The sequence below is a fragment of the Penicillium mononematosum genome (genome assembly GCF_028829835.1).
Source record: "Penicillium mononematosum strain IBT 11891 chromosome Unknown utg000005l:1.0-9366267.0:1.0-9372171.0, whole genome shotgun sequence".
NCBI classification, from domain to species: domain Eukaryota; kingdom Fungi; phylum Ascomycota; class Eurotiomycetes; order Eurotiales; family Aspergillaceae; genus Penicillium; species Penicillium mononematosum.
Genome location: NW_026643275.1, coordinates 7,576,811 through 7,600,152, shown reverse-complemented (window position 1 = coordinate 7,600,152; position 23,342 = coordinate 7,576,811). Strand labels below are relative to the sequence as shown.

At 51.6% G+C, this 23,342-nt stretch overlaps 7 protein-coding genes across 7 annotated transcripts; 6 read left to right on the top strand and 1 right to left on the bottom strand.

Annotated features, from left to right (window-relative positions):
* Positions 1 to 955: 955 nt before the first annotated feature.
* Positions 956 to 2,030, top strand: bgt1 (1,3-beta-glucanosyltransferase Bgt1; the record flags this gene model as incomplete). The annotated part of the gene is made up of 3 exons (XM_057297863.1): positions 956 to 1,215; positions 1,280 to 1,573; positions 1,634 to 2,030. 3 exons carry the CDS (start codon positions 956 to 958, stop codon positions 2,028 to 2,030), a joined length of 951 nt encoding a protein of 316 aa, XP_057145745.1.
* A 350-nt stretch (positions 2,031 to 2,380) lies between these two features.
* Positions 2,381 to 4,242, top strand: N7519_011089 (uncharacterized protein; the record flags this gene model as incomplete). Its single annotated transcript, XM_057297862.1, has 2 exons — positions 2,381 to 2,483; positions 3,284 to 4,242. The coding sequence occupies 2 exons, from the start codon at positions 2,381 to 2,383 to the stop codon at positions 4,240 to 4,242; spliced, it is 1,062 nt and encodes a 353-aa protein (XP_057145744.1).
* Positions 4,243 to 4,406: 164 nt separating this feature from the next.
* N7519_011088 (putative myosin class II heavy chain (MHC)) lies at positions 4,407 to 10,028 on the top strand (the record flags this gene model as incomplete). Its single annotated transcript, XM_057297861.1, has 1 exon — positions 4,407 to 10,028. One exon carries the CDS (start codon positions 4,407 to 4,409, stop codon positions 10,026 to 10,028), a length of 5,622 nt encoding a protein of 1,873 aa, XP_057145743.1.
* A 991-nt stretch (positions 10,029 to 11,019) lies between these two features.
* On the top strand, positions 11,020 to 11,969 carry N7519_011087 (p24 family protein; the record flags this gene model as incomplete). Its single annotated transcript, XM_057297860.1, has 4 exons — positions 11,020 to 11,217; positions 11,422 to 11,629; positions 11,706 to 11,893; positions 11,952 to 11,969. The coding sequence occupies 4 exons, from the start codon at positions 11,020 to 11,022 to the stop codon at positions 11,967 to 11,969; spliced, it is 612 nt and encodes a 203-aa protein (XP_057145742.1).
* Positions 11,970 to 12,514: 545 nt separating this feature from the next.
* On the top strand, positions 12,515 to 13,292 carry N7519_011086 (uncharacterized protein; the record flags this gene model as incomplete). Its single annotated transcript, XM_057297859.1, has 2 exons — positions 12,515 to 12,637; positions 12,891 to 13,292. 2 exons carry the CDS (start codon positions 12,515 to 12,517, stop codon positions 13,290 to 13,292), a joined length of 525 nt encoding a protein of 174 aa, XP_057145741.1.
* Positions 13,293 to 13,440: 148 nt separating this feature from the next.
* Positions 13,441 to 14,295, bottom strand: N7519_011085 (uncharacterized protein; the record flags this gene model as incomplete). Its single annotated transcript, XM_057297858.1, has 3 exons — positions 13,441 to 14,033; positions 14,173 to 14,191; positions 14,254 to 14,295. 3 exons carry the CDS (start codon positions 14,293 to 14,295, stop codon positions 13,441 to 13,443), a joined length of 654 nt encoding a protein of 217 aa, XP_057145740.1.
* A 715-nt stretch (positions 14,296 to 15,010) lies between these two features.
* On the top strand, positions 15,011 to 23,002 carry N7519_011084 (uncharacterized protein; the record flags this gene model as incomplete). Its single annotated transcript, XM_057297857.1, is given in 10 exon segments — positions 15,011 to 15,765; positions 15,822 to 16,347; positions 16,404 to 16,941; positions 17,009 to 18,210; positions 18,225 to 20,001; positions 20,013 to 20,401; positions 20,412 to 21,665; positions 21,729 to 22,049; positions 22,102 to 22,252; positions 22,281 to 23,002. The coding sequence occupies 10 exon segments, from the start codon at positions 15,011 to 15,013 to the stop codon at positions 23,000 to 23,002; spliced, it is 7,635 nt and encodes a 2,544-aa protein (XP_057145739.1).
* Between the last annotated feature and the right edge of the window lie 340 nt (positions 23,003 to 23,342).

Sequence of the window (23,342 nt, the reverse complement as noted above, 5' to 3'; positions counted from 1 at the left end):
TATGAGTGACATGGGGCCACCATTGGCTGCCATTGACCGATCCCCAGCGAGAGGCAACTCCAGAATATTGTAGATCTGGACCCTGCATGCAATATGCATCTGCGTTGGCCACAGTGATTAGCTAATTACGAAACCTGCAGGTGATGTGAGCTATCTCAAGCACAGTTTGGCTGCAAGGGATGAGATCGGAGATGGACGAGCCAAGTCACTGCATAATGCCCAGAGGCGACAAAGCGGTTGTGAAATTTGTGAAACGAGAGGCCCGGCTACATTCTAGTGAACCATAGGAGGTTCAGTTCCAAAGACATCTCTTTGTGGTTCTCTTCTCCGAGGCGATTGATCGGCGAGGCTGTGTGCGGTGTGGGCCGAACAGCCATCGATCGATTCCCCCAACGCTCTCCACATGGGGGCGATTTTCCAGAATCCGGGCATCTAGGTGTCTATGTTGTAGGTAGGTACCTAGGTAGACATCTGGGCGTTGTCAAAGTGACATCACGACTCTGCGACTGCTTGGAAGAATATCAAGGGTATCAGCTCTTGGATAGAGATCTCATTGTAATCTGAAATTGCAATGGAATTATAATCCGGTAGCAATAGAGCAATAAAAAGAGGAAAAGGATATAGGGATGATATCGGCATCATCAATCATCATCAAACAGTCCAGACCTTTAAAGGGGAATCGTTTCATCCACGGATCCAAGAATAGAATCTTCCAAGTTGATTGGTTCAATCTACACCCCCCTATAACCTCCAGTGGGGGCCTCCACCTTGAACAAAGTCCCAGACCCTGTCAGGGCCTAAACCCTCATTTCCCCCCAATCTCCGACTGGGTCTTTCTTCTTGGTCCCTGACGTATCCTCATTTTCTTTTAACCCTTACATTCTTTTCAACTTACTTCTTTTTTTTTGTCACTCTTTGGTCGAATACTCTCTTTCCATCGACCTCATCTTTCACAATGCGTGTCTCTGGTCTTGTTTCCCTCGTGTTGGCCGCTGCCCCGGCCCTGGTCTCTGCTAAGGGTACTCTTGGTTTTTCGCTCGGTAACAAGAACCCCGACGGTACTTGCAAGTCCACCAGCGACTATGAGGCCGACTTCGATGCCCTGAAGGATATGTCTACTCTCGTCCGTACCTACTCCGGCACTGAGTGCAACACTCCTCAAAACATTCTGCCTGCTGCCAAAAACAAGGGCTTCAAGGTCGTTCTCGGCATGTGGTAAGTTCTTTTGTTATTCCCCTCCTAATTAGAACTATTTTTTAACCAAGCTTGTCCTCCTTAGGGTCGGAAAGCCTACTGATACCAAGAATCTGTTGGAGGAGCCGTCCTTCAAGAAAGATTGGGCCGCCATCCAGAAGGCCATCCCCGGTTATGGGGATGTCATTCACGCCATTACCGTCGGATCCGAGACTCTCTACCGCGGTGATTTGACCGGGCCCCAGCTCCACACTTATATCAGTCACGTCATGGATAATGTGCCCAAGGGTGTCCTTGTCGGCACCGCCGAGAGCTGGAACAAGCTCGCTGATGGCACTGGTGACGCCCTCTTCACCCAGGAGCCCGTCGTGAAATATGTGTAAGTGGAAATGAAACAAGACAACGGGAACTCCGTGCACCAATACTGACCCCGTCATAGCTTGGCCAATGCCTTTGCTTACTGGCAGGGTACTGCTGCCGACAAGGCCTACCAGACCTACTTCGATGACATGGTCGGCGCTATGGAGCACATTCAAAAGATTGCCGGCGACAACGCCGACCAGATCAACATTGTCACCGGTGAGACCGGCTGGCCCACCGATGGCGGTTCGGACTATGAGGATGCCAAGGCGGGTACCAAGAATGCTGAGAAGTTCTGGAAGACTGGTATCTGTGGCATGCTCGACTGGGGTGTTGACCTGTTCTACTTCGAGGCCTTCGATGAGGCCTGGAAGCCTGATACCAAGGGTGACAACGGCGAGATGAAGGATGAGCAGCACTGGGGCCTGTTCACTGCGGAGCGCAAGATCAAGTTCGACGCCACCTGCCCCAAATAGACTATGTGTGCTTATCTGTCCGCTTCATCCAAGCGTTTTTGCTTTGATGTCTTGCCCGCAACCAGCGGTTTCTTTTTCAGATTGTATTGATTTATTCCGGGTATCCTTATATCCCAGTCCAATGGAAATATGGTTTAATTGTCTTTAACTGTATAAGTAAATAATATGGGTATTGCTGCAGCGCCGAGGCATGTTTCGTGATAATGCCTGTATCTGTACTTGTGAAAAAGGACAGTGGAGCATCTATAACCGATTCGAGACGCTCAACATGAAGCTTTTCCATGTTATCGAGAAAGGAGAGAAATGATAAGGGGGCGCGCAACGGCGTATACAAATCTTCACCAATCAGCATGAAAAGACGCGAACCTTGGGATTCTGGGTGTAAAATCGATGCTGATTGGCTCAGGAGAAAGCAAACGATTAGTCATACTGTTAACACGGCCCTCAAGGGTGGTACGGTACGGTCGAATCCATGGAAAGCTGTTGTTCTACCCCTGAATCTCTTTAGATCTCCAGTTTTCATTGTTTACCTATGTACTTTTTTGAAAGCAAGGGGAAGCGTAGAGCTGTGGAAGTACACAGTATACGGAGTACAGTCAATCCTTTAAATTTTGGAGAAGGCAAGGGTCATTTGGATCAGATTCATCGTTGGGTACATGTGCGTTATGCGTATATGTTGTATGTAGCAATTCTGTCAAGACAAACAACGGCCTCGGTCCTAAACAAATAATAATTGGATTGGCCTATGGTACCCTGTACACCGCATTAGCTCGGACTACCCACACTCCAGGAGGTTCTCCGTACGACGATCCAATACCCGTGACGTCCGACCTTTTTTTCCCCTTAGTTCACCATCCTGGTCTTTGATGCTTCAGACTTGAGCGTGCTTCTGATTCCGCCTTTCTTTTGATTTACTTGCGTTTGCGCCTATCGGAAGAAAAAAATTAAAACGACAACCTGTACATTGCCTCGCCCCAGGTTGTTTTGCCAGCGGTGGTCTTCAATTCCGGTCTGATTTCCATGCGTCAACATTCTGGACGATAAGCGGAGCGGCAAGCAAGTGCTTGCTGCAGGAGTCGACACGGAAGGTGTGTGTATGCATTAATATTCTCTTTGAACCTTTCTTGGGATTGCGGAATTGGGCTCCTTACTCCGCGCTACTACGCGATTTGGACTTTATTCTTCAACTCGCTTGATCCAATCCCTCTTGACCCCTCCAAATATGCCAGACTAACCACACTGGATGACTACAGATCTTGATCACCCCGTCTCTTCCGCCATCTCGGCGCCTTCTCCACAGTTCCACTCGCGGGACACGCGCCTCATCCGTGAATCGCGTCTGGCTCCCTCACTACTCTTGTCCTCTCCGCCATCGGGAGACTCGAGTCCGTCGACCGCTGGTTCACCCGGTCAACGAACCTCTCCGCGGAGCATAACTCTCGAACCCCCGCCTCTCCCATTCCTATCCTCATATCGCGGAACCGAGGAATCTGGGCCCTCTTCGCCAGTCAATCGTAGGGCGGAAAGCAGCATCTACTACACCACCGCGTGGGGATCCCCATATGCAGCACCTAGCACTCGGAGACTGTCAGTGACCAATAGCCAAATCGAATTCGCTGGGGTTGACCACGGATCTGGTCCCAGCTCGCCTGTCTCGTCAGTAGCAAACCACACCGAGTTGCGGAGATTAAGTGCCGCCGACGACGACACACTTGAACCCGTCGAGCGCGATTTTGCCGCCAGTAACGGAGAGAAATCGATACGGGACTTTACGCAGGATTGGATCAACCAGTACCTTACTGGTCAACCTAGAACGGAGCGCAGCAATTGGCTCAGCGACGACTCAGGAAGTGAAGCACCGTCGTTCATAACTGCGAGGAATCACTTTGCCGACGACGCTTCGGACGACTGGCTTGGTCTGGAAGACGACTTTCGTTCCGACGATCTGTTGAAAACTCCAACGCTCTCTGATTTCGTCGGGAAAAAAGCCGCCGCGCGAGCAAAAGTCAACAAAACTTTGCACAAACGCGCTGATACCTTGCGACAGGAGGACTTTTGGGGTTTCGCTTACGATAAAGACCCTCCACAAAACATCATGTCAGACTCAAATACACCTACCGTCGAGGTAAACTCGCCGGTAAAAAGCCGTTACCTCCTCCACCCGCAAACGCAACGGAGGAGACTGCAAAGATGGAAGATCCAGGTCCATTAAAAACACAGGTCTCTGATATCAGCAGATCAGCTACGCAAACACCACGGCGGAGAAAGAAGATGAATTGGCGTGGGAAAGCCTGCATAATCGAGCTGCCACATAATGATAAGAGAGGTTCAGAAGCTGGGTATCGTCTCCTAACACCGGCCGATGTTCAACAACGAATGCAAGAATGGGAGAACAAAGGGTATGATGTTCGTGGTTTCACCATTGGCGATTCCGAGGACCCCTCCACAACGACGACTCTAGGAGGTCTCAGTCGACCCCTATATCCCGACCCATATGACCTCCATGAAATTTCCAAGAGCGAACCACTTGTCGTCAATTTCCCAGACAGGGCCAAGTGGGAGGCTTATATCACCGAGCTTCAAGAAGAAAAGCTACGCGCTCTGGGGGTGTCGTTCGGCGACGAAGAGCCTCAACAATCCATTTCACCCGATTACTCGCTCAACCCCAGTGGCACTCCTTTCCCGGGCCTTGTCGCATCCCCGCCGATTCCTACTGCGTCTGCAGCAAGCAATCCCCTCGGCCATATCCACCCATTCTCGCCTCACTTCAATCAATCATCAATGGCTACACCTGGTGCTATGGGGTCCATTGCATCACCTTCACAATTTGGTATGCAGACGCCATTTGTGGGTGCGGATCAAAATATGATGGGCGGATTCCCCTTCCAATTCCAGCCCACGCCTCCTGCTCAGGGATCTATGACCCCCCCAAGGCTTCATAAACCCCCCGACAGGCAACTTCTTCGGCTGGTCCAGGGGCAATGGGCAACTTTTCCTCCATGCTGTCACCAGTGTCTCCGCTACATGACCAAGGGTCCTTCCACCCCGGATTCAACGAAAAGGGTGTTTTCGATGATCAACTTGGGCATGGTATGCGCCAGGATGGCCTGCCATACCAGGCCCCCCCAGACCCCGGTCAATGGACACCCAGATCATTTCCACGCATCGAACGTCGAAATTGCCCAGCCTACACCTCGAGGCCACGGTCATAATCTGAGCGAAACTCTGCAAAGAGGATTGGACCAGATGACGCATACCGATTACCATCTGGAAGACTCGATCGACCGACAATTGGAGGACGATTACCGTGATGTCAGCCATGCAGGCCTGAATGCCAGCATGCTGAAGTCGCGCTGGGGATTGCCAGAAAATGAACACCACGCACAAAACCCTTCCCATCACCAACCTCACCCTTTTACCCAACACCAGATTCCTCACCAATTCTACGGAGACCAATACCAACAGCACCACGGTCAGGATGGTTCTGATCTCGACACAAATCCCAGTGTTGCGGGTACGCCACAGACTCGCCAAGGGCCGTGGCACGAAACCCAGCCCAGCGGCCCCTCATACCACGGAGGACATCAGTCGCAGCTCTCGATTTCATCCCTCAACGTTGAAGCCAAGGAATTCGACCCTACCGCATCGTTCAATTCCCAGCCTGTGCCGTTCGGCAATGACACATTCCAGTTCGGCGGCAGCGGCGAGCAAGGATTCGGTTTTGCCCCGCCTCCCTCATTCGCGCCTGGTAGCAGTCTGAGCGGCTCATTGAGTTCCAAGCCGCGCAATGCCAGTGGTAGTGGCGCATTCAAGTTCTCTGCCGCATCGTTTAATGTCGACGCACCTGTCTTCAACCCCAATCCCTCTGCCAGTCTCAATTCGAATGCCAGCTCCGAGCAGCCTCCGGCTAGTCGCACCAAGATCTTCGGCGACATTAACATCAGCGAGATCACCACTCCTGAGAAGAAGTCTAAGGCTATTCCTATTGTGCGGCCCGATGAGATTGAAAAGGAGAACAATGAAAAGGAGCAGGCCATCGGGGACGACACCAATGGCCGACCTGTGCCTACTGACCGCCACAAGCGTGCGCGTCGCGGTGTCGGCCACGCTGAAGGCGAGGCTGAGTATAGCATCTCGACCCACCCTCTGGGCGAAGCAGGCAATGCTCAAGCTTCGAGTGCGCTCCATGCCGTCGCTGAGGGCAAGGAGAATGCCATGCCTAAAGAGAACAACCCGGTGGAGCGGACGAGTACCCCTGTCAGTGAAGCTGACACTTGGACTCTGTTCGATGCGAAGCGAGACGCTGAGAACACATCTCAACCCGGGTCACCGGTCCGGGCAGAGACCTCTAAGGACATTGTTCTTGAAGAACGTGAACCAAAGGAGCCTGCTGCGGGAGACGATAGGTCTGTCACTGTCTCGAAGGGTGTCGACCATGCTCCTCATGGATCAAAGAGCTCGGTCAAGAGCACTGCACTGTCGCCTAACGCTCAGCCTTTCGAGTTCAAGCCTGCTGTTTCTGAATTTGTTCCCACAACCGTTCAGCCATCTAGCTTTGCCGAGCCAAAGCCTGTTGAAGCAAATGTCACAAAGGAGCAGCCCATCGAAAAGCCTGCCAAGAGTCCCGCTGGAAGTAAACCCAAGCAAGCCGGACTCATGGCTTCTCGCTTCGCTGCCGCAAGCCCACCTAAGAAGGCAACCTCGCCAGATCACCTCGCTGAGCCTGAGTCCAAGACTCCAACCCGCGTGCAAACAGAATTCATTACTCGCCAACCTAAGAATGACGACAACTCATGGGACTCCGAGAACGACTCGCCTGACGACGAGGAGCTGAATGCAATTATGGAACAGCTGAACGATGACGACGCAGATGTCGGCATCGAGCGACAAGCGACTCCTTACAACACGATCCACGCGACTCCCTTCCAACCACGACACGACCACCTCACGGAGTCGATGGGCGGCCCTACAAAGGAACAGCGGTTTGGTTCTGCGGAGGCCCGAAGCGAAGCACCCAGCCCGAGCCCCGGTGGCGTTCCCAAGACATACAAGCTCAGCATTCCCAAACTTGCCTCGGACATTGATGCCAACAGCAATGCTACATTCTCTCCCCAGAAGAGCCTTATCTCTCGTCTGCAGTCCCCTGTTCGTCAGCTTGTTACTGAGAATGACCATGTCAGTGACTGGGATGACATGATCTCCGCGGGTGAAGACGAGAAGTTCATGAACCGTAACCGCTTCTTCGATCGTCGCATCAACGATCTTGTTGGCTCCGCCATCGACGATCGTTTGGGCCCTATGGAGCGTGCCTTGGCTGTCATCCAGCAATCGGTGGCTTCTATTGCCACTGGTACTGCAAGCAGAAGGGTCTTCCGCAGCACATCCGCCGAGATGGAAGACAGTGATGCTGACGATGAGGATGACGATGGCGAGGAAGATGCGGTTCGAGATCGGTCGCCTCACAACATGAGAGAACGCAAGTTGGAGATGCTCAAGAATGTTGTCATGGAAGCTTTGGTCACCCATGACATCCCTCAACGCGTTTCGCCACACTCCAGCCACAGTGAGATCGCGCAGCTCAAGGAAAGCATTGCTGAACTGCAGGCCCTCACGATCAAGAAGCTCGCACAGGACCCTGTTGGTGACATGCGTGAGATCATCGAGGAAGCCATGGCCAAGCAATTGGCTCAGCAGGTTGCCTTGCAGAAACCCCCGAGCCCGCGCCTATCAGAGGCCGAGGAGATTGGTGCCGACAGTCTTATGCTCCAGATCGATGGCCTTAAGGGGATGTTGCGGGTTGCCGATGAGCGTGCTGAGCAGGAGTACAAGGATCGCCGCGATGCGCAGGATGCTATGACTGAGCTCCAGCGACTCTTGAAGTTTGCAGAGGAAGATGCTGCTCGTCACAGTGCTGCTGCAGAGGATGCCGAATCTCGTCTTCTGCAGTTCAAGGAAGAGAAGATTCCTTACTTCGAGAAGATGCAGTTCCGCACCGAGTCACTTGCGGAAGAGAGCGAGACTCTCAAGGTTACTATCGCAGAGCTGTCTACGAAGAACATCGCGCTTGAGGGTACCCTCGACGAATACCGTCTTTCTAGCGATAACTTCCGCCGTCAACTGGAAACTACCAAGGCTGAGAACAAGTCTCTTCACGAGACTATTGATCACCTGAGGACTCGCATCGAGGATAGCATGATCTCGCGCCAGAACCTCACTGAAAAGTTCGATCGTCTTCAAGATGACATGCTCAATGTCACCGCCGAAATTACTCGTGATCAAGCTGCCTGGCGCAGAAAGGAGGAAGAGCAAACTGCAAAGTACAACGAGCTGCGCGCGTCGTACTCCCGCGAGCTCCAATTGCGCGAGAAGCTCGAGGAGGATGTCCGCGAATTCGAAAAGAACGAGCGAGAGGCCACGAAGCTGAGGTTCATCCATGAGCAATCCCAGAAAGAGAATGCTAGACTGGAGGAACTGGTCACTAGCCTCCGGGCGGAGAACCATGAGCTGCAGATCAAGGCTGCCCGGTTCGAACGAGAGTTCATCGAAGCCCGCGAGAGCAGCCGCGTCGAGATCCAGCGCACTCGCTCCTCGATGGAAGCAGACCTTGAAGCCTCTAACAGCCAGGTCAACATTGTGCGTGCCGAGCTGGAGGCCGAGATTATTCGTCTGCAGACTCAACTTGACAACAACCGTATGGATACCGATACAACTCGCGAGCGCTACGAGCTTCTCCTTGAGGAAGCCAAGGATTCAAAGGTCACCGCCCTGGCTGCTAAGGACCTTGCCATCGATGAGACCCGTAAGATGCACGAGCGCATTCTCAATGACCTCCGTGAACGTCACGCTCGCGCTTTGCATAACTCTTCGGAGGATCGTGCACGCGGTGAGAGTCATAGTATGGAGCGCATGGCTTTGTCCGAGGACAAGGCTAAGCACCTGCAAGAGCGCGTGAACCTCCTCGAAGAGAAGCTCGAGATCGCTCAAGCTGCTGCCCGTGCTGCTGCTGAGGCAGCCCACAGCGCCAAGGCAAGCCCCAGCGCAGTCCCAGATGCCGCACCCTCTCACTCGCGAGCCACGCCGTCCATGTCCTACAGTAAGGGATCCGCAGAGCCCGAGCGAACCTCTCCTCAAGCCCTGCGCGAGTCAATCTTCGTCCTCCAGGACCAGCTCCAGCAGCGCGAGACACGCATTGAAGAGCTCGAGCAAGAAGTCTCCACAATAGATAAAGATGCGCCAAATAAGATCAAGGAGAAGGACACCGAGATCACATGGCTGCGTGAGCTCCTAGGCGTCCGCATCGACGACCTACAAGACATAATCCAGACCGTGTCCAAGCCCTCCTTCAATCAGCAAGCCGTCCGCGACGCAGCCATCCGTCTGAAAGCCAACCTCCAAATGCAGCAGCAAGAAAAGGAACGACTAACAACCGGCAACCTCCCCTCCCTTGCCGATCTTGCTGCCTCACCCCGTTCCCTCCCCCTAGCTGCAGCTGCCGCCTGGGGAAATTGGCGTAAAGGCCGCGAATCCGCCGCCAACACCTCCGAGCAAACCCCGTCAAAGCCCAGCAATGCAAGCGCCTTCCTATCAGGCCTGCTAACACCCCCGAGCTCCCACGTCCGAGAGAACGGTTCTGGCTCGCAGACTAGTGCAGCCGCACGGTTTGCGCAGACTCGCCCCTTGAGAGGCTCGAGGTCGGCCCCAAGACGCGGATCGGTTCGCAGCCATGCTCCTGTCACGGAACCGCCTCAGACGCCGCCTCTTCTCCGTCGCTCAAGCTATGACCATGACGCTGAGCCGGCAAACTACGAGGATGGGAGCTTCGCGGATGAGAACGAGAGTACCGTTGATGGGATGGTTTCGGCTTCGCCGAAGGAGAGGGACGATGAGGGTCCGTTTGGGCCTCAAATTGACGAGGCTGAAGCCGAAGAGAGCGATATCCAAGCCCACGCTGACGTTGACGTCTCCTCTTCCGACGAACCGTCCACTGAGGAAGAGTGATTGCGCTGCCCTTGATCATTACCCATAGATTGTTTCGAACTTTCCATCTCATCTCGGTGTTTCTTTGCCTTTCCCTTCTTTTCACCAGCAAAGGACTACAGAACGACTCGTCGATCTGTGATATCTTTGCTTTTATCGTCTACTGCTATCTCTGCGTTTGGTGCAAGCGCCAATTTCGCAGATTTCTCTCCTCTCGTTACATCCATATTCCCCCTTTCGACATACATACCTATCTTCCGGCTTCATGGCCGTTGATCAACGTTTGCGTTTTCGGATTTGATACCACACCGTTATTTCGCTTGCTTTTTCCCTCCCATCTCCCCGAAGAACTTGTACATTGAATAACCTCTTTACTTTTTTTCATGTCCTATCATTTACTACCCTTCTATACATACTAATAGTCAATCTCTGTCATTCTTTACTTTCTGATTGTTCTATATTACCCATGCACCCCCCTTTGTGATGTTGTTAGATGTAGCTTGTTGATACACACGCTTCCCTGTTGCGTTTCTTGTAGCTTATTACTGTTCAAGTGTTTACAGTTTCCAAATAAATTCAGACATCATGCTACGTTAATGTTACAAAGTGTTCTCATTGGGGTATCAACCTCCTTTGTGCTTGTATATACATTGAAGGCTTGTCTATTTGTAGCTGATCCACTGTGAAACGATATATATGTTGCGCGCAACGTATAGCTCGCCAGACTTTAAATGATCATTTAAATAAATGCAAATTCCATGAGAGACTTCAAGATCTGATGGCACAATAATAGATAGACCAGGAAGACCCAATTATCCTTATTACCTTATTACAATCTCAGTCTACCCGACTGTATACACCAAGCCAAGACCAAATCTCAAGGCGGAGCGGTGTTTACTGGAAGTGGTCCGAGCGCCGCCAATTGACACCTTGCGCGTTGACAACCAACGAACATCACCACCACTCACTCGTCAATTCTCCAGACTCGTCGCAGTCAGCCAAGTATTTCACCATGCGATTCTCAACAAGCACAATCCTGGTCACTGCGCTGGGGTGGATCACCGCTGCGACCGCACACACCATTCAGCTCAAGGCTCACTCACGAGAATGCTTCCACGAGTCACTGCACCGCGACGACGTTATGACTGTCACTTTCCAGGTTGGAGATCGCGAGTTTGGAGGAAGTGGAAACCTTGAGGTTGATTTCTGGGTATGAACTATCCTGGTCCCGGTCCCGGTCTTGGTGTTGGATGTTTTGGATACTCGGGAGTCCCCTTCTGCTCCGATGGTGGCATTACCATATACCGGGGCCAGAAACGGAGTGTTTTACGCCTTGGACTAGCCCGGTTGCTACAGGGGGAATTGAGGAACTGTTCAACGTGAGAACACAAACGCTAACGCTCGGTCGCGGCAGGTCGAGGATCCCCTGAGAAACCGCCAATACTTCAAGCAAGCCGTTGCTTCCGACGACTACTCCTTCACTGCGCAGGCGGACGGTAAATACAACTACTGCTTCAGCAACGAGGGCTGGACCTCGAACTCCAAGGAGGTCTCCTTCAATGTCCACGGAATTGTCTACGTGCCCGAACACGAGATGGCGCAGGATCCTCTCGAGGTCGAAGGTAAGCGCGGGGATGAACAGACAACTGGAGAGAAATAATATAAGAATATTGTGACTGATCATCTGGTACTATTTAGTTCGAAGACTTAGCGAGGCTTTGACGCAGGTGAAGGATGAGCAGTCGTACATTGTCGTGCGTGAGCGAGTACACCGTAATACCGCAGAGAGCACCAACGGCCGTGTGAAATGGTGGAGTATGTTCCAGCTTATGGTGGTTATTGGCGAGGGTGTGTTCCAGGTGTGGTGGCTCAAGAGATTCTTCGAGGTACGTGGGCTTCTTTGGTGAGATACCGGAAGATGAGACACTAATGTTCGATATACAGGTCAAGCGTGTGGTCTGAACCGGATTTACCGTCTTTCCTTGGTCAAAAACATATCCTTTTCCCCTTTATGCATATGTCGACGAGCGGTGGATTTTGGTAATTTCCGGGCCAAAGTTCGGTTTCAGCATGATTTACCAGGATAAATTTATCACGTTTTCAACGGTGTCATGCGATCATCCTATATAATATCAATCTGTACTACCACAGTGACCCAGATGATCTCTATGTGGGACTTGTATACTCCCAAAGTTGTGTTGTAGATGTCCCGAGGCCAGTCACTGGCTGGCAAAAAAGTACCGCAGCCCAAAAATGTAGACTGCGGGAATTTCGATCCAATTCAATAATGTCTCATGTTTGGGCTACAAATAACATTTGAAAGGTACAAAGTAAAAGGGTTTTCGACTTCTCGTAATTCTATTATTTCGCCTATAGATTGACCCCGCAACTTAGCAGAGGTAAAGTACGACCGTTCTCTCTGCAAGGGAGGAAATCTGACGTATCGATAGGAACAATCTTGAAAGGAACATCACGAGCACCTTACATGGTGTTCTACCTAAACAGTGATGGACAAGGGAAATTCCAGCGTCCTAAATGACTCCAGCGACCCGCTCTTCCATGTTTGCTGGGGTCGACAGTCGTGTTCAAGCTGCCTGACTGGTGATGTTGCCTGCAGCTGGTGTGCTATAGTATGTCAAATCCTCTTACCAGCTCCTTCCTATAACTTTGACTCTCCCCTCTCCCTTCCCAATCAACCCTCTCCACCAAGTGTGTTTCACATACTGCTCCCTTGCATCCCCGGCTAGAATGGGGAGAGGGGTTTCAAGGCCACACATACCACGGGTCCCATTATTGCTTTTGCTTTGACTTGATCAGCACCATCAAACCTATGATCTTCCACTCCATGCTGGAGGAAGCTGATTATTGATTGTTATGCTATAGTCCTCGACGTGTGTTCCTAACCCATCCCGGATTCCAATATTTGCGCCCTTCGGCTCAGAAAACATCTGCCCCCTTGGTGCCAAGGAGAGATGGGAGCTAAGAGCTCTGCCATTTGGGTGCCATGCTAGCACCTTGACTGTCGTATCAGTAATGGGTGCTGTGCTTGCGATACTGGCGTTGGGCGTGGTAGGGGTTGGATTGCTGTGGCTTGTGCGCCGGGCCCGGTGGCGTTGGAAGGAGGCCGAGTATGAACGGGCTGACGAGGAAGAGCAGGGGTCATCAAGGTGGCGAGATTGGATTTTGGGGGTTGGGTCCTTTGTTGGCCTCTTTTCTCAATCGAGTCGATCAGAGGATCAGACTGGAGTGGAGGAAGAAGGGGAGTCAAGGCCACTGTTGGAGTAGGCTCAAAAGCGATAAAGCGATGGGGTGATCTTTATATTTATATCTATGAACTGAACATGAAATGCACGTGTTTTAGAAATACAGTGTAAATCCAGCCTAACAGGGTTGTTTCTGGTGTATTGCTAGATAGATCCAAATGTTATACAAATCAAGCCACAGAGTTGATCATCTCGCGCACAACTACAGCAATCTCGTCGGCAGTCTGCTTTTTTCTTGGAATTAAATGTCCCGCTCCATGATCAAACAGATCAGCGGTATCTGGATCGCACATATTGTACAGTGCCATTGACCCGTCAAGGAACGGATCCGCCGCACCGACAACATGACAGGTGGGAATAGTGATCGGTACTTCATAATAGTCGTCCGCCGTAACAACCTTGCCAGTCATCGGGTGCACCGGTGGCCATCCGCCGAACATAATTGCGCATTTAAGTCGAGGGATCCGACCATGTTCACTCTCCCTTCTTCGCTCTTCAAGAATAAGTGATGCGGCAGTCTGGGCACCCTCCGAGAAGCCAATCACACCACCAATGTCGTCGTCACTGTCAAGAATGCCAACCAGACGGTCCATGACCTCAGTGATACACGGGAATGAGGGATCACCTGCCGCCTGCACAGCGGCTTTGATTGCCTCTTCTGGGGTGTCGCGTCTTGGGAAGTCGCGTATGTTCGCCTGGATCGCAAGCCCATTGACCTCCATGAAGGTATAGTTCGGCGGCGGACCGAAAAACCCGGCAAATTCTGGGGGGGACATGCACCTCAGTGGTTCCCTGCGTGTAGTGGAAGCTGGCATTTCCATTAGACGCGAGGGCATCGCAGAACGGGCCTGGAATCTACCATTAGTTCCCTTCCAACGTCTATTGCATCAATCACAGCTTACCTAGCTGTGTTTTGAGAGCCTGTTGTAATAGTCAGCTTCACCTGAATGGTCTCATTCCACGTGACAAAAGGCTTGACATACCTTGGCACTGCAGTAGCCTCCTGGGAGGCAGAGAAACTTCATTGTGATAATCAGCTGGGGAATATTTCGGAGAAAAACGCGAGATAGAATGTCTCTCGGAGGGTGCTATAAAGATACTTGCTACGCGAGGAGGCATCAATGGCGAATTATGCCATCAGGAATCTGCCAGGGTCCCTGGGGTTTGCCCCTGTGTTTGGAATGTACGAAAGTACGCACCCTCACCTTAGCAAGGGCATCGGGAAAAAACACTATCCATTATAGCAAAGACATGGCAAGACAAGATCAGATCTACTGATTCTGATCTACAGTCCTGGAAACAACTAATGGCAAAACGAGTGGAGGGGCTGCTTTTATGCATGGAGGACCCCATTGATATGCCTGCAATTTGCTGGATTCGTCATCAAGGAAAACAGGCACACGCCTTCTCTCGACCCATCATTGCCCGATTCAAGGTTAAATCCCCTGTTTCAATCGGGAAACCGCTGGACAGAGATCGGCACGCGTGTGCTTGGATGGTAATGCAAGGGCTGTTGGTACTCTAACCATCTTAACGCCCTTGTTGTTGTTTTCTATTTTGCCTTTCAGGAAGTACTTGGATGAACCGATTGCCCGTTTTGAACACTGCGTGATTGTACTATTCTATACATTCTTTTCTTGCAAATCGATATTTCTCTGGACACTTGCTAGACATTGGCGGTGATCACTGCCAGGTACATACTTCGACATCTTCGAACCAGATACTGAACCTATTTCAAAGATGCGCCTTCAACAGCCCTTCGGGACTGGAACGCCAGTCACCGAGAGTGCAAATGGATCTTTGCAGACGCCTAGTGATATCCCCGATAATGCCACCGGCGACGTGCCCAAGCGAACAGCGATCATCGGCATGTCTTGCCGCCTCCCCGGAGACGTTTCGACGGCCGACGAATTCTGGGATCTCTGCTCTCGAGGCCGAAGTGCCTGGTCACCAATCCCGAAAACCCGATTCAACCCTGATTCCTTCTATCACCCTGATCCGGATCGACCAGGCTCCTTCAACCCAGTAGGCGCCCACTTCCTGACAGAAGACATTGGCCTATTCGATGCGCCCTTCTTCAACATTACACTCCAAGAGGCACGATCAATGGATCCGCAGCAGCGCATCTTTCTCGAATGTGTGTATGAAGCGCTCGAGAACGCTGGAATCACAAGCCATGAGATCAGCGGCCAAAAGGTGGGTGTCTTCGCCGGTGGATCATATCCCGACTACGAAATCAACAACATGAGAGATGCGACTGCCATCCCCATGTATGCTGCCACCGGAACCGCTATGTCATTGCAGGCGAACCGGGTTTCGTATTATTTTGATTTGAATGGGCCTAGTGTTGCAGTGGACACAGCTTGTTCTTCCAGCTTGTCTGCTCTGCATCTGGCCTGTCAGAGTATCCGGAATGGTGAATGTTCAATGGCGATTGTGGGAGGATGTCACCTGAATATAACCCCCGAGGCTTTCATCTCGATGACACGTTCTAGGTAAGTTAACCTGGCAGTCCTGTAACATACCGAAGCTGACTGGTCATTCCTCAAAGACTACTTTCTGACACTGGGCGCTCATATGCATTTGATCATCGCGGCACGGGCTTTGGCCGAGGTGAAGGTGCTGGATGTATTATATTGAAATCTCTGGAGGATGCAGAGGCTGCTGGAGATGTCATCCGGTCTGTAATTATCAACAGTGGCCTCAATCAGGACGGACGGACCAGAGGTATTTCAATGCCAAATGGCGAGGCACAGGAAGCATTGATTCGTCAAGTCTATAAAGAGGCACGGATCGACCCGTCCTTGACAGCATTTGTCGAGGCTCACGGCACAGGAACCAAAGTTGGTGATCCCCTCGAAGCTACTGCATTGAATGCTGTCTTTGGGAAAGGACGCACCCCGCGTCAACCGTTGCTTGTTGGGTCTGTGAAATCGAACATTGGTCATCTCGAAGGAACAAGTGGTGTTGTTTCTGTGATCAAAACGGCCCTGGCACTTGAGCGAGGCTTTGTACCCCCAAATTGCAATTTCGAGAAGGCCAACGATGAAATACCCATGGAGAAGTGGAATATGAAGGTGAGATCAAGAGCCGTATTGGAGTATCAACGAGACCTAGCTAAACACTCAACTAGGTTCCCAAGAAGCTGATGCCGTGGCCCCGTGGCAAACCATACGCGAGTGTGAACAACTTCGGCTTTGGCGGGACCAATGCCCATGTTATTCTACAGCGTGGTCCCCGACACCAAGGCGACCTTGCCCAAAACGACGATCCTCTCAAGCGCAAGTTGTACGTTGTGTCTGCGTATGATAAACAGGCTGCTCTTCATCTTGGAAAATCAATTGCAACGTACCTCGACCTTTTCCCAGTTGTTTTCGACGACAGCGCTATGGATAACCTGGCCTATACGCTGGGCCAGCGACGAACATTCTTGCCTTGGAGATTGGCATCCTCTGCAGTCCTCAGCCAGGAGCTGACAGCGTCGCTGAGTAACAACGCAGGGCCTGTTCGTTCTTCCAAAGAGCCTACTGTCGGCTTTGTGTTTACTGGACAAGGTGCACAATGGCACGGCATGGGCAAAGAACTTCTGAGCACTTACCCGGTGTTCAAGCAGACTATGCGAGACGTGGATGCTTGCTTGAAATCGCTCGGTGCAACGTTCTCAATCATAGGTATGTCTCAATTCAACCCCGACGCTGTCGACAACGATATTCTCAGACACTAACGTCCCATACAAAGATGAATTGCTTTTGACTGACCCTAGCGCGAGCTCTATCTCTGCTGCCTACATGAGCCAGCCCGCTTGCACCGCTGTCCAGCTAGCGTTAGTTGACTTGCTATCATCCTGGGGCATTCGCCCCAAGGCAGTGGTCGGCCATTCTAGTGGAGAGATCGCAGCAGCTTACGCGGCGGGCATTCTGAATCTCGAAGAATGTGTTCGCGTGGCGTTCTCTCGTGGCATCGCAGCCAACCTGGTTGCAGATAACAAGTCTATCAAGGGAGGTATGTTGGCAGTTGGAGCCAGTGCGTCAGACATTCAGCAAATCTTGGATGCCATGCGAGGGAATCGGGCTGTTATTGCTTGTGTGAACAGCGAGTCGAGCGTGACTCTCTCTGGTGATGCAGATGTCATCACCGATCTGCAGACTGCTTTGGACAAAGAAGGGATCTTCACCCGGAGACTGCAGGTCGATGTTGCTTACCACTCTTACCATATGAAGATCGTGTCGCAGGAATATCGATGCCTGCTCGGCAAGATTGCTCCTCGCGACTCTGAGGTTCCATTCCATTCGACCGTTTATGGAAAATCGGTCCCAGGAAGCACTTTGAATGCCTCCTACTGGGTGGATAATCTGGTCTCTCGAGTGGAGTTCGTGGAGGGTCTGAAGAGCCTTGTCACCGATGAGCAGGCAAATACGCCAATCACCACATTGGTCGAAATCGGCCCTCATCCTGCCCTGAAAACACCCGTCCAAGACATTGCGCAGAAATACGCCCCGAACTCTAATGTGCAATACATTCACACCTTGAAACGCAAGGTAGATGACATCGAGGCTGTCCAAAACCTCGCTGGCTCGCTATTCACACAAGGCATGAACCTCAACTTCCAGGCTATCAACTTCCCCAACTTGAAAACAACGACAAGGAAGCCAGCCGTCTTGACAAATCTGCCTAGATATCCGTGGAACCACTCGGAAAGATACTGGTTTAGCTCCCGGATAGGTGATAACCATTTCCGTGGTCAATTCGCCCGGAGCGATATCCTTGGCTCATTGTGTATGGAGAATGTCGACTTTGAGCCTCGATGGAGGAACATTATTCGTGCAGATGACCACCCTTGGATTCGCGAACACAGAGTATATGATACAGCTGTGTATCCAATGACCGGATTCTTGGCCATGGCCATGGAGGCTATCTCACAACACGCACAGCTGCACCATGTTACCCCGGAAAGATCGATATCCGCGATATCTTCATTAACCGTGTCCTCACTATCCCGGACAATTCATCCGTGGAGACAATGCTCAGTTTGAAACCATCCAGATCGGAAGCCCCTAGCAAATCCGTCCTCGGCTGGCACGAGTTCAAGGTTTTTTCATGGGCTGAGGGCCGTGGATGGGACCAACACTGCAATGGTTTCATCATGGTGCAAGAAGCCAAGGACATCAATCCTGTCGATGGTTCTCGACAGCAGCTCGAGAAGACCGCACGGTTTACTCAACAAGCCTTGAATATGCGAAACTCATGTAAATTGCCCGTGGACAGCATTTTCTTCTACGAGAACATCGCTAAAGGTGGTGTCCATTACGGTCCTCTTTTCCGAGGACTCACTGATATCTCTGTGAGCAGGGATCATCTAGCAATGGCTACCTTGCGTATCCCAGACACGAAGGCAGCGATGCCTCACGGGCATGAGACTCCCTGCATTGTGCACCCCGTCACACTTGATCTATGTAGTCAAGTTACGTGGATCCTTCGTGGATATGGCGAGCCTGGGCCGCAAATCACCCATGTGCCGTCGCATGTTAAGCAGGTTTCCGTTTCATTGGGCCAAGAACTAAGTGCTGGTGCTGTACTGCAACTCTATGGCAGCATGTCAGGAGATGAATCTGCAAGCAATCCTGAGACCAACCGCATATTCGCTACCGCTTCCAGCAACCCAGCGAATCCGTTGATTGACATCAATGGTATCACTTTGGTGCCTGTATCGAACGATATCAAAGGCTCAAAGGATAATTCGCCTGATCAGATTTGCTACAAGATGCAATATGAACCCTGCTTCGATTTCCTCTCTGGCGAAGATTATCGGCAGCTCCCTCGCCCCGACACTGATACGGCTCAAGGAATTGAGCGCATGCACCGACTCGAATCTGTGGCAGAGCACTACCTCACACAGATGGTCAACTCTGTGACCGAAGATGAAATATCGACCTTCGAGCCACATCATCAGAAATTCTATCGTTGGGCTCGGAACACTTGCCAAAAGGCGGGCTTCAAAGATCCCTTGCCCCTTGACGTTCTCGAACAGAATAGAACTGTCAATGGAGCAGGTGAGTTGGCATTCAGAGTGGGAGAGTTACTTCCTCAAATTCTCAGGGGCAAGGTAGACGCCTTGACTGTGCTTCTGGAGGATGATGGAATCGGAAGATACTACAGTGACCTTGACTCTCTTCGCGAGGCTTACGCCAATGCCTCTGTCTGCGTTGACAAGATGGCACATCAAAACCCTACACTCAACTTCATTGAGATCGGTGCTGGAACAGGTGGTGCCACCTTGCCTATTTTGCAGAGTTTGGGCGGAGGCGAAGGAGGATATACGCCTCGGTTCGGCCACTACACCTACACCGACATCTCTCCCGCCTTCTTTGAAAAGGCCAAGACAAAGTTCGAGAGCTGGGGACATCTCATGACATACCAGGCACTAGATGTGTCGGTTGACCCCACTGCCCAAGGCTTCACTAATGGTACATACGACGTTGTGGTTGCTTGCAACGTGCTGCATGCTACTTCCGACATCAGCCAGACAATGGCAAACATCCGAGGCCTTTTGAAGCCTGGTGGGAAGATCATACTCATTGAAGAAACCGTGCCAAAGGCGAGTCACTTCCCATTCGCACTCCTCCCTGGGTGGTGGCTGGCCAATGACAAATTCCGCAAGGACGGACCCCTCCTCACCGTCGAAGGATGGAGCAACGTGATGAAGGAGAATAACTTCTCTGGGGTCGATCTGTGTGTCGAGGAGTTCCCTGGGGATCGTTCCAATCTGGTTGTCTCATGACATCCACCGCTAATACCCCAATAACGGGTCCCGCAAACGCCGGTGATGTTGTGGTTCTCGGCAGTGACTCAATCGGCAGCGTATCATCCCTTAGCCTTGAATCTGGCCTCAGGAAGATAACTGGTGTTGAGCCCATTACTGCTGCGGACTCTGATGATGTTGATGTCACCGGGAAATGGTGTATTTTCCTTGGGGGAATGGATCGCTCGATCCTGTCACACCTCACTCAAGAAAAATTCCAGACACTGCAACGTCTTCTGAGCCGGGCTCGAGGTCTACTGTGGGTTGTCCGTCACAGCAAAACTGATCTGGAATCCCTTGGCGCGAACATGGCCATCGGACTGGCTCGCACTGTGAGATCAGAGACTGGCCTGCAATTCGCAACACTTGATCTCAGGAGAACGGGAGAACATGCCCGACGCTGAGGCCGTGAACCACATGCTTAAGGTATTCAACGGAGTCTTCTGTCAGAAATCGCAGCTGGGCCAGAACGACTGGGAGTTTGTTGTCCGAAATGGCAATGTTTGTGTGCCCCGCTTGGTCGATAACAACGCATTGAACCTCAGTGTCCAGCAAGAGACGCCAGACGCGCCTCCCCAGATGCAGCCATTCAAACAAGATCGGGCTTTGCGACTTGCTGCTGGAGACGGGAGGGGTCTCGATGAGCTTTACTTCACAGACGATGTTTCCCGCAATGGAGCCCTGCCGGAAGACCACATTGAGATCCAGGTCCACAGCACCGGTCTCAACTTCAGAGATGTCTTGATGGCCATGGGCCAACTTCAAGGCGATAGACTCGGTCAGGAATGTAGTGGAGTCGTGACTCAGGTGGGAGCTGCGGTGTCTGACTTCAAAGTTGGAGATCGTGTTTGTGCGATGTCACCAGGCTCACTGTCTACTTTCACTCGCTGCCCAGCCTCTGGATCTTGGGTTATTCCCGACGATATGCCATTCGAGATCGCAGCTTCCATTCCAGCTGTGTTCTGTACTGCCTACTACTCTCTCATTGACCTGGGCCGACTGACTAAAGATGAGAGTGTCCTGATTCACGCCGCTGCAGGAGGAGTTGGCCAAGCTGCAATTATCATTGCTCAGAGTGTTGGAGCTAATATTTTCGCAACCGTCGGCAGCCCCGAGAAGAAAAACTTCCTCATGGAAACTTACCAGCTCAAGGAAGAAAATATCTTCTTCAGTCGTGACATGTCATTCGCTGAAGGTATTCAGCACGCCACTGGTGGTCGGGGTGTGGATGTTGCTCTTAACTCGCTCAGTGGCGATGCTTTGCAGGCAACATTCGAGTGCGTTGCGCCGTTTGGTCGCTTCATTGAACTGGGCAAGCGAGACATTACGACAAACTCTCGATTGGAGATGGCTCACTTCAACAAGAATATCTCTTTCGCATCTGTCGACTTGGGAATAGTCAGAGAGAAGCGTCCGCAATTGACAAAACGGCTTCTGCGTGATGCGTTCAAGCTGTTTGTCGACACCAACGCTCAGTCAAGGTGGTCTGTCACCACTCTTCCCATCTCAGATGTTGAGATTGGATTCCGGGCGTTGCAGAGTGGACAAGTAATCGGCAAAATGGTCGTCCAGGTCACGGATGACTCCATGGTTAAGGTATGTTTGCTCAAATCTAGGACGCTCGTGTTTAGACCGAATGATCGCTAACCCACCACGCAGGTCCACCCCGCTAGAAGAGACGAAAATCTTCTTCGTGCAGACGCTTCATATATCATCGTCGGTGGAACTGGCGGCATCGGTCTTGACATTGCCAGTTGGTTGCCAGAGAAGGGAGCCAAGAACCTTATTCTGGTTTCTCGAAGTGGTGTTAAGACTGAAACGGCTGGGCAGACTATCCAAGATCTTACTCGACAGGGTGTCAATGTGGAGGTCTGCTGCTGCGATGTGGCGGATCAGCAGAGCGTGGAGCAAAATCTTGTTCCGCTCCTCACCCGCATGCCTCCCGCTCGTGGTGTTGTATTCGGCGCTATGGTTCTCCGGGTAAGTCTCAACACCAAGTGACTGAAGACATCTCCACTAACCCTTCTATTAGGATACGCTCTTTGAAAAGCTTAATTTCGCGGACTACCAGACCGTGATGATGCCCAGAGTCCACGGAATCTGGAACGTTCAACGGGCATTGACAACAACTAAGGGCAGCGTGGATTTCTTCGTCAACCTCTCATCCGCCGCTAGTTTCGTTGGTAATATGGGCCAATCCCCCCTATGCAGCCAGTGGAACCTTCATGGCAGCGCTCGCACAGTACCCCGAGACAGCGAAGATGCGCTGTTCGACAATCGATCTCCCCATTGTGCGCGGAGTCGGATACCTCTCCGACGACCAGAAGCGGGAGGCAATTTCCAAACAACTCGGCACGGACTCCGTCGACGCAACAGATATCCGTGGTCTTGTTACCGCAGCGATCCGCGACGAGTTCGACCTTTCATGCGAGGGTCATTGCGTGGCTGGGTTTGAAGCTGTCAAATCCACACCGGCCAGTGAACAGCCCTTCTGGGTAAACGATAGCAAACTGTCGCACCTGTTGCGCCTTTCCACCCTCGCTGGCGCGGGTGAATTGGCCGAGTCTGCGCAGAACGGTACCGAGATTTCGCCGGGACTTGCTATCCGGCAATCGAAGTCCCGCGAAGGGGCCGAGGCCATCGTTGGGGCTGCCGTGCTCGACAAGATCTCTAGTATCCTTATGCGTCCGATGGAAGACCTTGATCCTGCTGCACCTATCACTGTTTATGGTCTGGACTCACTCGTCGCTATTGAGATCAGAAACTGGATCACCCGCGAGTTGGAAGCTAATTTGCAGATCCTGGAGATTTTGACCAGTGACTCTGTCCCGGCTCTTGCTGAGACCATTCTGAAGAAATCGGGTATACTTACTCCAGACCTCAAGGCTGAGTGGGGTCTCGGTGCGATTGAAGGCCGAAGTGGCCAAGAATGAATGTTTTCCTTATTTTCCTTATTTACGCTCTTTGACTGAGCAGATATCCTGCCAATCCTGCCATATATTGATTTCTTGCTCTCTTTGGCAATGTACTTTACTCTACAATCTTTTATTTTTTCCTTTTCTGTTCATTTTATTTTGTTGGTATAAGAATTGAATCTTAAATGCTCAAATGTTTTCCAAACTCGCTTAACATCCGGATTATCACATGTCCCAGTGAGAAATATTCCCCATTGAGTATGTTGGCGACTATCAGTGGAGAACAAGGGATTGTCAATGCTCTACAACAGTACAACAGTACAACAGTACGGAGTACTCCGTAATGTCATAATCTCCG